A 14,487-nucleotide genomic window follows, 5' to 3' on the forward strand; every position below is an offset into this window, starting at 1 on the left:
TGTTGCCCTCCTACGGCCTCCTCCACGTCTCCTGGTGTACTGGCCTGTCCCCTGGTAGTGCCTCCAGCCTCTGGACACTACGCTGACAGACACAGCAAACCTTCTTGCCACAGCTCGCATTGATGTGCCATCCTGGATGAGCTGCACTACCTGAGCCACTTGTGTGGGTTGTAGAGTCCGTCTCATGCTACCACGAGTGTGAAAGCACCACCAACATTCAAAACTGACCAAAACATCAGCCAGACAGCATAGGTTCTGAGAAGTGGTCTGTGGTCCCCACCTGCAGAACCACTCCTTTATTGAGTGTGTCTTGCTAATTGCCAATAATTTCCACCTGTTGTCTATTCCATTTGCACAACAGCAGGTGAAATTGATTGTCAATCAGTGTTGCTTCCTAAGTGGACAGTTTAATTTCACAGAAGTTTGATTTACTTGGAGTTATATTGTGTTATTTGAGTGTTCCCTTTATTTTTTTGAGCAGTGTATATATGATCAAAATTAGAGAACAATAATGCCTATAGCACCAAGAAAGATTACAGCATTTTTTTCTGAAGGTTACAACAGTCAACAATTAGTAGGAAGTGTACAGTCCGTTGCTTTGAATGACTTCAGCACATCTGCGGCCACAGGACATTACTAGTCTCTCACACTGCTCTGGTGTGATTCTGGTCCACTCTTCTTTCAGTCTCTTCCACAGTTCGGTGACAGTAGTGGGTTTCTTGCCCCCAACTTTGTCACCAAGAATTTTCCAAAGGCTTCCTATTAGGTTTAGATCAGGACTCTGAGCTGGCCATTTCATTATTTCAATGTTTTCAGTTTCAAAGTACTGCTTTACCCATTTTGCTGTGTGGCAGGGGGCATTGTCCTGCATAAAAACTGCAGGGAAGGAACTGCATGTTGTCGAAGAAGGTTCTGATAAACATTTGCATTCACTCAGCCATGTAGCTCTACAAGTGGCCCAACTCCTGTTGCTGAAAACATTCCCAAACCATGACACTTCCTCCTCCACCTTTCACTGACTTCTTTACACACTTTGGGTTCAGTCTTTGCCCAGTCTAATGACGAACATAATGTTTCCCATCAGACCCAAATAAATTAAACTTACTTTCATCACTAAATTGAACTTTGGACCATTTCTCCTCTGTCCACACAACATGTTATTCAGCAGAGGCTTGTCTAGCCTTTTGATTCTTTCTGCTAATGAGGGGTTTGGTCACTCACTGCAGAGTGGGCTTTCAGTCCAGCTGCTCTTAAACGTCGAGACACTGTATGACGAGACAGATCCTTGCCCTGTTCAATGCTGAACTGGCGAGCAATTCCAGCTGCTGAATCGATTGCTCATTGAGATTCTCCGTATTATCCTGTCCTCACTTGCACTTGTCTTTCGTGGGTGACCAGCCTTCTTGTGGGACTTCAATGAGTTTGAAGTGTTGTAAAGATGCAACATTCTAGAAATCATAGATTTGGAATGACCCACTTCTCATGCTATGGTCATCCCTTTGGCCTTCATCTGGACAACCTGCTGCCGGAGGGTTTCAGTTACTTTAGAACGGCTGGCCATCTTGCAAATTCAGTGACAACTGGAAGTTAGGCTGGCAGTTAAATAGGGTTTGTCAGATAATTATGGAAATTAGCACCAGGTGCCAGATTGACACCAGGAACTGGGAGGTATCTGAAAGTGTTCTCTAATATTGATCAGTGTTCATTTTTTAAATATCTCTTTTTTATATTTATATTTATATACATAACTTGTGAAATATGTTTAAAATATTACTATTTTACGCCTGTTATATATATATATATATATATATATATATATATATATATATATATATATATATATATATATATATATATATATACAAGCTCTTGAGATGGCAGCACATTTACATTTACATCTACAGTATCAGCCCGACGGTGATCTTGCTTCATAGGAATTCCTTTCCACCAGGACAAAAGCGGAACTTGTAATTGAAGATGACTGGCTGCCATTCTGAGTCACTCCTAGTCTGGTGTGATTTCTGCTGGGTGCAACAATAGATTTGACCATGAGTGTATATATATATATATATATATATATATTTTCTCTGTGTGTCTGTCAGTCTGTCTCCATTCTCTCTGCATTATCTCATCTCTCACTAAATTCTAAGTCGACCTTGGTCCATAGTTTTATACTTTTATACATGGTTGTATTGAAACAATGAACAGCCACATTTCTACAGACATATATTCAGGAAATATGAGAAAGTGTGTGCCTGTGTGTGTGTTAGGTACGAGAAGAGACCGTGGCAGCTACAGTCGTGGGGGCCCACAGCAGAAGAGAGGGGTGCGGTTACCTGCCAGAGCAGTGGTGGGCAGTCACAGACAAGCAGAGCGAAAAGGAGCCCTGCCCCTCAGGGTGAAGGACGTTTTACCTGCAACTCTGAGCCCAGAGGAGCTCATAACCCGAATCACGGAGGCAGAACCACCAGACATTTATCTGATGAAGGACATAAAGAAACCCTTTACTGAGGCAAACATCATGATGTCGCTCACAAACCTGGCTGACAAAGAACTCGTCCACATGATCAGCTGGGCCAAGAAGATCCCAGGTGTGTGTGTGTGTGTGTGTGTGTGTGTGTTGGTGTGTGTTTGTGCTTCTCTGTGAGAGTGTTTAAATAAAAGCCCTGCCTTTGATCACAGTGAATGTCTGGTTTGGGCACATGCAGTTCAGGGTCTAGTTTTCTGTGTGTCCATGTTTTGGGAAAAGAAATGCTAATATTTGTTTTGTACCTCTGCTACGATGATTCACTCGTAGAGCTGCTCTTTTAAATTGGACAGAATGGAAGACACTAATAGAGCTTACTCATGAAAATGAATAGAAGCAAATGAGGACATTTAGCTTATAACAAGCTCTGCATTGACATTTTGGTATTTAGTAATTGCAGAGCTACTGCACAAAACAGCAGCTGAGTACAGCATTTTCTGTGCATTAGCAGTAAATTAGTCAGTGTTCCTCATTTATTTAAGGCTATGTCATTTGTTTCTGATCAGATCTTTATTCAAAGCATACAGGTATACATCTAATGTACCATTTGTAATCATTTGTAATTTTTGTCAACAAAACCCCCATACATTGTAACAGGGTGGAGGCAGGAGGCAAATGCAGGTCTCGTTTATTTTCTATGTCTCAATTAGTAAACAAAGAAAGTAAAAGTAAACACTAAGTCTCCTGAAAAAAAACTATAGAACAGAAAACAGGTCTAGAGAGTAATCATCTTTGAGTGTAAGTAATTCTTGTGAATGACGCTTAAAGTTGAAGATACCTTTTTTCCAAAAAAATACTGACCTCAGAGCCGTCCCAGTATACATGTGTCACTGACCCCGGAACATTAAGTCTACATAAGTCACAATTAGGAGATAAATACAATAATAATCAGATAATTATCAAAAAGTAGCATCTTCTATGAGTTAAAAAACATTGTTTAACAAATTTGTAATGTATTAATTGATGGTTATGTTATATGTTTATTTTACAATACTGTACTCCAACAAATCTCATCGTTTTCAGCTGATACATCTGAAATGTGGCCTCTGCTGAGAGGGGCCTCTGAGGTTCAGAAATAAATCTATACATTTTTGATACTTCACTCTTACTAGGTCTAATTATGATCAATAGCCTAAAGGCTAAGTCATTTTAATATTGGTCCACAAACAAAACATTCTGAATTGTTAATCTTTTCATACAATTTATAATGAGCCGACTATGGACCGATATCCAAATTTCTTAGCCCTTAGGCTATTGACCATAATTGGATCTACTAGGGGTATATTATCTAAAATTTATAGATGTATTTCTGAACCTCAGAGGTGAAGTTGATATTTTACAGGGTTGAAAAAAATGATATTTTGTGTTGCAATACTGTATTGATTTTCAAAAGCAATGATTATTGTTTAAAGATTAGTTTACATGTAAAGATTGGTGGCAGTCAGTGGTTGATTTTGTGTTGTGTTTTATCCCCACCCACTAGAGAGCAGTGTTGCATTCTTTCCTTAGATTCCACTGTTCTGATTGGGTAAAAAGTCAATTTTTGTATTCAGATTTTTTATTTGATAGTGTGTTTTCTATACTATGACAGTTCTCTTAAAATTGTATTAAACAATCTTAATATATTACCTTGCTTATAAGATTGCAATATATTTTGATTTATTAAATCGTTTAGTATCTTGCCGATACAAAGCCTTAACTGCAATGTTGTGTTAATATGTTTTTGTACAGGTTTTGTGGAACTCGGCCTCTTTGACCAGGTCCACCTGCTGGAATGCTGCTGGTTAGAGGTGCTGATGCTGGGGCTGATGTGGAGATCTGTTAATTATCCTGGGAAGCTCATCTTTTCCCCTGATCTCATTCTCAGCAGGTACACTGATATGCATCCATCCCCAATTATTCTTACTTTGCCTGGCCAAAAATGTGCACTCATGACACAAGATTTACAGTTGCAAGAAAAGTAAGTGAACCCTTTGGGATTTCTTGGATTTCTGCATAAATTGGTCATTAAATGTTTTCTGACCTTAATCTAAGTCACAACAATAGACAAACACAGTCTGCTTAAGCCAATAATACCATGCAAAAATTATATTGAACACAACATGGTAACATTCACAGTGCAGGGTGTTAAAAGTATGTGAATCTTTGGGTGTAATAACTGGTTTAATAAACGTTCTCTGTAGTTGCAGATCAGACCTGCACAACAGTCAGGAGGAATTTTTGCACCATTCCTCTTCACAAAACTGTTTCAGTTCAGCAATATTCTGACTGTGTTTGTCTATTGTTGTGACTTAGATGAAAATCAGAAAACATTTAATGACCAATTTATGCAGACGTAATCCCGAAGGGTTCACATACTTTTTCTTGCAACTGTAGCTCATTCTTTTATCTGCATTTCAAGAGGGCAATAGGATGGGGCGCTTACTTACTGTGTAAACCTTAACCACATTAAACCACAGTAAACCACAGTAAACCTTACTGTGTAGTGTTGTCACAGAGTTTGGAGAACTAGTGGAGTCAATCAAAAAAAAAGGGAGATCAAACAGACATGTGTGAACCAGTCTGCAAGATGTGCCTAAAAACAGTCATAGTCGGAGATGGAAACACATTCAACACATTCAACAAGCACAAAGTCAAATTCATGTAAGATCATCCCGTCAACCTTGCGCTCTTACAAATGAGCCTTTGTCCTCTAAATGTGTGTAATTAGAGCTGAAACATGCTCTGTCTTGTGGTGTTTGGACGGTTTGATAACCTAGCTGGCCAGTTATAGGTCCAAACACAACAAGTGCCAGTAGTCCGTGCAGAAATGCCAGCTATCGTCTTTCCAGTATTAATGTTATGCTTGAAGTCAATCATTGTGAATGTAAGGCCCATGAAAGATTAGAAATCATCTGTGTGGTCAGTGCCATTCTGCTGCCAGAGCTCATGTACCACCTCTTGTGTAAGACTAACCTTCTATTACCAGGAGCTGCTACCTACCTTGCATGTTGAGTGGGCTGCTGCTACAGACTTGATTTCCCTGAGGAATCCCTTAAAGCTTTTTTGAGGAACCTTCGGAAAAAAAAAAAAAGTTTTTTTAAGATGAAAATGTTTCTTGAAGCACCTTAAGAGGTTGAAGAACATCTGCAAGTTCCTCTGGCCTCCCAGTGCTCTGATGTTCTGTTTATATTGCGAAAAAGCGTACCTGGTCTAAGCAACACAGTGCAGAGCAGTTATTTACTAAGCCAGTGGGTTTTACCCCTCTTTGACTTACTATTAGCTTGTAGTGATGGCACACTTCCCTCCTCAACAGTCCTGGCAATCCACTATTTTATGAATTCCTACCAAAACATCCAAAGCATGGTACCAGACCTGAGAATGATAATACCTGCTGTTTTCCTCTGTGTTTGTCTGCATTGCTGAGATTACATTAAGAAGGTAGAGAGTAAAACTGAATAAGTGCCATTAGAGTAGAGAATAACATTAACTTAATCAAGACTTGCTAGGAAATAGCTATTATGAAACACCTACTAAAAATTAATACAGCAAAAATAATGTTATAGATTTATTTAATCATATTTAGGGTTGATTGATTAAAAGGACATTGTTTTTTTACTCCTCATCATTTAATTAAGAGTTAAGTTGCATTTAATAGACATTCAGTTGAATTTTATTTGAGTATCTATGAGTCAAGTCAAGAGTCAAGAGGCTTTTATTGTCATTACATCTGAGTACAGGTACACAGTGTGAACCATGGTGCAACATAGAACAACAAGCAATAGACGACATAAAGTGCAGGAGTGACGACAGTGCAACATGAAACTATAACACTAAGTAGCAATAAATACAATAAATACAAAAGACGAAACAATTTAGCTGCGAGTCTTGCGATCTGAGGTATTGCAGTTTCCAAACCAGACGGTAATGCAGATGCTCAGGATGCTTCCTACAGTCCCTCTGTAGAACATGGTGAGGATGGGAGGGTGGCTTTCCTCAGTCTCCGCAGGAAGTAGAGGCGCTGCTGGGTCTGTTATGAACAGCGATGGTATAGTTACTTTGAAAAAGTAATCCGATTACTGATTCCTCCTTTAAAAAGTAACTTAGTTACTTTATGGATTACTTGATTTTAAAAGTAACTAAGTTACTTTACAAGTTACTTTATTAGTTACTTTCAGCAGCTGCAGACACCACCTCCCGCCGCGGCGCCGCCTTAACATAAAAACTATAACCAGTTTTTCCAATACTCCCTTTATTGGAAAATGCATTTTTAACTGCAACAATTTATCTCTATTAAGTTGAACTATTTCCTAAAAAAATAAGGTTTTTTTTTTATAAAAAGAACATAACACTTAACATAAATATTGTTTTTATATAAAAAATAAGTCTTTCTTGATTTTACTAAACATAAATACTTGTTTTTATAAAAAATATATAAAATAAAGAAAGTCTTTCTTGACCTGACATATTTAACACTGTAAATCTGAACATTGAACCTGTTGTTCACTGCAGGGCAGCAAGGAGTGGTTTTATAAATCAGAACAGTGTATATGGTCTAGACCAGGGATCACATATATGCGGACTGCGGTCCGGGTCCGGACCCAGACGTTGTCCAATACTGACCCGTACCGGACCCAACTACTGAGAAGGATTTAATTCTGACAGTGTTCATTTAAAGCACCGGAACTTTTCTTGTCTTTACGGTATTGTGCGCTCTGCGCCACAGTGAACTTCCAATCACGTGTGGTTTAAGATCTTTAAATGCTCTCCTCTGCCAATCAAATTTGTGGCAGACCGCTGCCCTGGCTAGTGAATTGGGACGCGGCCGCAAAAAAAAAAAACGCCTTTATAAAGAGATAGGGAACCCGAGAACTGGCGAAAAACGAAAACGGGCGGAAACTAAAGACACGCCGAGCGCGCGAGAGAGAGACGCGTGTGATTGGGGAAGAGCGGAGGGGGAATGGGTAAGGGAGCGGTGTGTGTGTGTGTGTGTGTGTGGAGGAGATGAGGTGGAGAGGGAGAGAGAGAGTAACGCACAGTGACTTAAATAAGTAACTTTAATCTGATTACTGGATTGGAAATAGTAACGCGTTAGATTACTCGTTACTGAAAAAAAGGGTCAGATTAGAGTAACGCGTTACTAAGTAACTGACATACTGACATCACTGGTTATGAATCATCTAAATAAAGTGTTACCTAACTCGGTTACACTATCTTAATAGCTTAATAGTGTAGAATAGTAGAATTGAAGACAGCTTGTTTAGTAGACTGAGGTATACAAGGTTAAGAGTAGCAAACATTACTGTTGTAATCCAGAGAGACCAGCATGGAGCCCATAGGTCAAAAAGCGATGGGCTGTTATCGGTCATAACCTGACAACTGACATAACCCTTGACCCATATGTAGAAACACACATAGAGGTGCAGGCACACACACACACACACACACACACTGTGAGAATATACTATATACTATCAATTTGCTCTGTAAAAACAAGCTGTGCGCTGTTGATTGTTGTATGGGCCCACCATTAAGGCAGTTCAGACTGGGACAGCCTCTGAACGCTGTTTTGTGTGTTTGCGTTAAGAGAAACAGAAACAGGTGCCTCCAGGCATGTTTATGACATTGAACTGAAGCTATTACAGTTCCATGAAAAAAATATTTTAAAAATATATATATTTTTAAATAATTATATAAGAAACCAATCTGGCCCTATGTGACAAAATATTCTCCTTATCCTCTTTAACCTATAAACCCATATTTGCCCCTAAAACCAATAAACCCCTAAACCCTAAATGTGAGACTGACCATTTTGTTATTTTTGCCCAGTCTCTTTCTAATACTTGAGTCATTTTTCCTACTTACCTTACATAGGAAAATTGAGGCCTGCAATTTGTTAAATGTTGTTCTGGGTTCTTTTATGACCTCCTGGATGAGTTTTTTATGTCAGTGTGCCAGCCACTCCTGGGAGGGTTCACCATGTTTTCTCCATCTGTAAATATTAGCTCTTACTGTGGTTCAATGGAGTCACTAAATCTTAGAAATTATTTTGTAACCTTTAACAGACTAAGACATGTCAGTGATTTTTTGTTTTCTTATCTGTCCTTAAATGTCTTTACAACAGGGCCCAATGTGTTGCTTTTTAAAATATTTGCTTCATGTTGTCAGACATGTAATGTTTAAGTGATTTATTGATTCTACAGGTCTGGCAGTAAACAAAAAATGTGGTAGATCACAGTTAATTTATACACACATAAATATATATATATATATATTATTTATTTTTTACGTAGGACAAGGTTGGGTTGAATAGATTTTTCCCTTAATAAATTAAATCATCATTAAAAAGTGCTTTTTATATTAACTTAGCATATATTTGTCTAATATGATAAGTTTGTCTGATATAATAAGTTTGTTTGATAATCTGAAAAATGTAAGTATGGTAAAAAAAAAAAAGCTTAAACAAATAAAAAAAAAATAATGGTAAATACATTCTCACAGCACTGTATCCAAAGCACAATTAAAATAATGTTGTTTTGAAAGTCTTTGTCTTATTGGGGAATTGAACCCTAGTCTGTACTATGTAAGGCAGTGCTTTAAGTCCATAATGATGGTCTTGAATGCCGGCTTGCACTGGGACTAGGTGCTGAATGGTTGTGGCAGAGGTTTGAATGGCTGGACTGTATGGGCACTGCTGACTTCATGGCAGTGAATTATTTCACCAAATAAATGTGAACATAATGATAGAGCTAGTGGTGATCTTCTCTCTGTCTCTGTGCCTGTCTCATGGTGGGGCGTGTTTTGAACTTTTGTTTTTTACAATTTATAAATCACATGAACATTAGACTCAGTGCTACTCAAAAAACAGAGGAGCCTAAGGGAGACTGAGAGAAAATATAATGCATTATGGGGTCCATAAAAGATGAAACACCTTGTGAGTGTATGAGCTTGTGTGCAGGAAGAAGGAGAGGTGTAAGGCAGAATACATTATTAGCAGCTCTGAGAAGTGTTGAGAGCAGCAGGATTGAGAGTACCATTAACCTTATAAAGACTTTCTAGGAAATCACTTTTAGGAACCAGAAACTCTAGAGAGTTCTTAGAAAATGCAGAAAAGACCTACTTACATAAACACATACTTAACATAAACACTGCAGAATTAAAGCTAATCAATTTAAGGAGGGTTAATCTTCACTGCCAATATTGCAGAGCCATAGCCAGCCTGTCGCAATATCTTGAGTGATATTTTTCACAGAAATAACCACGATAAATGATATTATTGTCATTTTAATGTCATTTTATGCTACTGCTTTAAAGGTATATAATATAGTGTCACAAAATGTATTTGCTAAGCAATTCACCTTTAATAAATAAGAATATTTAGACATTAGAATTGGAATATAAAATATTTAAATATCCTAAATCAATAAAAAAGTCTGTTTTTAAACACATTAGTTCATTTAGGTTGATGTACTCATTTAAGAAAAATGAATGAGGTCATGTCTTCATTGTACAATCAATATTAGGAGTGGGAATCACTGGGGATCTCACTATGCAATATTATCACAATACATTGCCCACAATAATGATGAAATAAAGAACTCAAAAGAACAAAACATTCTACTGTACTTCACGCCATCTGTATCAACAATACAAATTTACATGCATAAAGATGACTTAGAAAATAAGTGTGGTGTTTGTGTAAAAGTAAATTCTATTGTTTTATGTAGAATATAAGCTTATTTAAAGTGATGCATTCATTTAATCTGAATAGTTTTAAGATATGATTTTGTATTGGAATCCAGACCCATTGTTTAAAAATGTATTTATACTTTAGAAGGCTTTAATAAGAGCCAGATGCTAGGATATGTTGTTATTCGGCTTCAGGTATAAAAGTAATTAGCCCGTCTGTAAAGCTAACGACTCTCTGTTGTTGGGCAGGGATGAAAGCAGCTGTGTGCAAGGATTTGTGGAGATTTTTGACATGCTCCTGGCAGCCACGTCCCGATTCAGAGAGCTGAAGCTGCAGAAGGAGGAGTACGTCTGCCTCAAGGCCATGATCCTCCTCAACTCCAGTAAGTGATTGTGTGTGCTGTTTATATACAACAAGAACACTATCAAACTCTTTTAATTCTCTAACCTGCGTATGTGAACTTTTCATTTATGTTTTATGGTAACACATTAACCAGCCTTGGAAATAAATGATTATTACCAAATATTATAAATATACTTCTAAATGTGGACATCTATAAACATGCTATTGTGCCATTTCCAAGTGTAATTCGGAGATCTAGTGAAATGTTCTTTGGTAACAATTACCAGTAATAAAAGTTCAAGGCCATTACACCATTACACTTTGTATAAAAATGTTATTTCAGATTCTTTTAGGACTAATACATTGACTGAAGTATAAAAGCAGTAATAATTGCTAATAATAAATAAGCAGTGAAAATCCATATTGAAAATAAAGAAAAAAACACACTGAGCACTGTGAGGTGTATGCACCGCTGGGTGGTGAGACCTTTAAAGCTGAGCTAAGTTAAGTAAACAAAACTGAAATTCTTAAAAAAAAAAGAAAATGTTCAAAGTAAAACGAGCACTGGATTTTAATCTACACAGATTCCTGTCCTGGAAACTGTTTATTTGGATGAGTAAAGCGCTTCAGTTTATTTACAGTAGGTTTACAAACCTACAAATTTTAGCATGGTTAGAACAGCGCTAGCCGCGGTTACACTGAGGAAACCAAAGTGTTCTGGTGAGCCAGGGCGATATTAGCTAGTGGTTTGTCACGCAGGCTACAGTTCGATATACTCACCTCTGAATGGCTAAAAAGCGAGCTTTGTGATTAGCGGCTAGTGCTAATACTCCTCCAGCCTCAGTGCTGGAGAAACGTCACTGAAAATCCTGTATAATCCTGAACTTTACTGTAGAGACTTTACGGCCCTTACAACCTGACTGGGAAAATTCCTACATAAGGCGCTCCAGATTATACGGTTCACTGATGATTTTTGGGAAAACTACAAGACTTTAAGTGCACCTTATAGTGTGAAAAATACAGTATGTAAAACATAAGGCTGCACAAAAAAAAATAATAATGGAACACAGTACTAGTAAGTTGTGTTACTTCTATATATGAGTAAACAGACTTCTTCAGTTCATTAGCAGTGTACTAGAAATACGCTAGCAACTAATGAAAACATAGTATGTTACTGTTCACTCTTATTAATTAACAGTACATTTTAATAAGTATTTTTTAATCACTAAAAGATTGTCAATATAATGGTTACTCACAACGTAAAATTATGTTTGGTGCTGAAAGAACACAACAATAATGAATAAATAAATAAAACAAAATACTGAAGAAGCTTTTGAGGAAGAGCTAGCAGAGTCTAGTTCAAACAGAGAACCAGTGCATGAGGCTGTACAATAAGCACAGCTCTTTTCTAATGAACACCTGCTACAAACAATATGACATCATACAGCACACTTACATCTTCTATCAAACCTTTAACGACTACAGCACAAAGCTCCTAAAAACACATTACCAGTTTACTAATTGCTAAAGTTCAGAACAGGCTACGGTCGAATAACTAAATAAATCCATGAAGTTCTGTATGTGGTTATCCAGTTCTGTATGTGGTTATCCAGTTCTGTATGTGGTTATCCAGTTCTGTATGTGGTTATCCAGTTGGAAGATTGTTTCTGCACTTTTTGAAAAAATGTCAACATCAGTGCTGAAACAAATTAAACTAAAATGAAATGAAGAACACATGAAAGGAGAATGTTCCAAAAAAATCTTCTTTACAATAAACATTTACAATATAAAATCTCAAAAAGTGTTTGGTTTGGTTGACAGAATAGTTTAATAATGTGGAAAATATCAATTTGGAACTATAAATATTTAATGCCGAAATAATTTAATATACGTGTTTCCTTTTTGACTACATCATCAACTACTACTACTACTACTACTACTACTACTACTACTAATAATAATAATAATAATAATAATAATAATAATAATTGTTTCCTATGTATTAAACTATAAGCAATTTTAGTTTTAGGATTACTGACTTCTCCCTCCTAAACTCCAGTTTAGAAGAAAAGGTCAACACTAGTATTTAGCTGTAGCTGTTTGAGGATTTACCAGTAAAGAAAAACTACATGAGGTCTCTTTCTAGTGCTGAAATGTTTAAGATATAAAATAAATAATAACATCTCTTCTATCAGACAGGTGTAGTATTTCATATTCAGTTATAAACTGTGTAGACTGGAATTTCATGTACAATAATTTAAAGGTATATTTAAATATTTTACTAAACTTTTCCCAAAAGTTTTCTGAGCATATGAAAAAATCCTAAAAGAACAAACTATTTGATTTGAGGCTGACAGGCTTTGAAATGAAAATATAGGTTACTACTAGTCTTAATCCCTGTCTGGTAAACTGACTTAATGGCGGTCAGGATAATAATTATTATACCTTCATTTTTGGTGGTCCTCATGTCATCTGTATAGCATTATTTATTGATTTAGACACATGTAACATTCCTAGTGGAACTACATGTGATGATACAAATAACTGTCATTAAGGATGTATCTTATACATGATCTCTGTACATCGATGGATTTATTTTATTGAAAGTAGTAATAATTTTCTGTATAAACTGTATAATAAACTGTAGTGTTTAAATGCTATTTTTCAGCATATCATTCATATAATTTAGTCATCAATTGTTTTTGTGTGTGTGTGTGTGTGTGTGTGTGTGTCCAAGCGTGCACGCCTGTGAATCTTGGATCACAGTGTGCTTTTTAATCTGGCATGGCAGTGTAAGAAACAGTCGTTAGGTCATATATCTTTCAGCAGCTTTACTGTGATCCTGTGTTTAATTGAAGGGAGGGTTGGCAGGGGCAGCAGAGAGAATCTCTCACACTCTGTAAATGTCTAATGAGAACAGCACACATGCTTTCATACTCTCTCAACACATAGATCAGTTTCATTACAATCACATAACGGATCAACAGACGTGCAGTGATACTGTTGTGCATCTGAGCCAGATAATCCTTTTTTTCTGTGATTCTACCACATCTTTTTCAGTGATCTTTTCTGTTCTTCTTCTGTAATGAAGAGCAGCTTTATCCTCTGGTACTCATTACTGTCCACTACACGCTTTCAGGACAAACACAGCACCATGTATTTTCCCTGCTTACATGCTGAATACTTTGGGTTTTGTTTCTGGATGTTCTGATGACAGATAGACGTGACTGTGGTGTAACTGGCTGCGTGTGTGCTGTTGCAGATATGTGTCTGAGTTCGGCTGAAGGAGGAGAAGAGCTGCAGAGCAGGACCAAGCTGCTTCAGCTGCTGGATTCTGTGACTGATGCACTAGTGTGGGCCATCTCAAAAACAGGCCTGAGCTTTCAGCAGCGGTCCGCACGCCTCGCCCACCTGCTCATGCTGCTCTCGCACATACGCCACGTCAGGTACACACCACTGCACCCCTGCTGGGTTGATAAAATTATGATTCAGTAACACTTTATTTAAATGGCAACTGTATGGAATTCTAGCCTCAATAAAACATTTAACCGCATAATATTGTCGCTGTCTAATGAAAACAAGTATCTCCATTTTTGTTGATTTTTGGTTTACTAGATAATCTAAAGACAAGCTGCCCCTTACACAGTGTCAAACTTTCTTGATGTTGATGAATGGACAAATAGAAATTTTTCAAAATTACCTAAAACATACTCTTCTCACGTTGACTTCCATTGAAAGTTAAACAAGTTTTATCTCACTCCTGTAAAGTTGCTCTTTTGGAGATGCATGTTTTTCAGTGGACAGCGATGATTTGCATAATCACATTGTTAATACATTTAAAAATATATACAAAATATATTTTGTTTCTGATTCTTTCACTATTGATCATTTTTCAAAACAAATCATACCACTTAATATATGCCTCATTGAATGCTTATGAATGTGTTTT

At 37.1% G+C, this 14,487-nt stretch overlaps 1 protein-coding gene across 1 annotated transcript in view; it reads left to right on the top strand.

Annotated features, from left to right (window-relative positions):
• esr2a (estrogen receptor 2a) overlaps nucleotides 1-14,487 on the top strand; it is a 39,974-nt gene that overhangs the window by 19,695 nt on the left and 5,792 nt on the right. Inside the window, exons 5-8 of the mRNA XM_022664036.2 lie at nucleotides 2,271-2,591; nucleotides 4,259-4,397; nucleotides 10,445-10,578; nucleotides 13,801-13,984. Coding sequence (XP_022519757.1) covers nucleotides 2,271-2,591; nucleotides 4,259-4,397; nucleotides 10,445-10,578; nucleotides 13,801-13,984 — 778 coding nt within the window. The remainder of the gene's footprint in view (nucleotides 1-2,270; nucleotides 2,592-4,258; nucleotides 4,398-10,444; nucleotides 10,579-13,800; nucleotides 13,985-14,487) is intronic.

Source organism: Astyanax mexicanus, chromosome 1 (assembly GCF_023375975.1).
Source record: "Astyanax mexicanus isolate ESR-SI-001 chromosome 1, AstMex3_surface, whole genome shotgun sequence".
NCBI lineage: Eukaryota > Metazoa > Chordata > Actinopteri > Characiformes > Acestrorhamphidae > Astyanax > Astyanax mexicanus.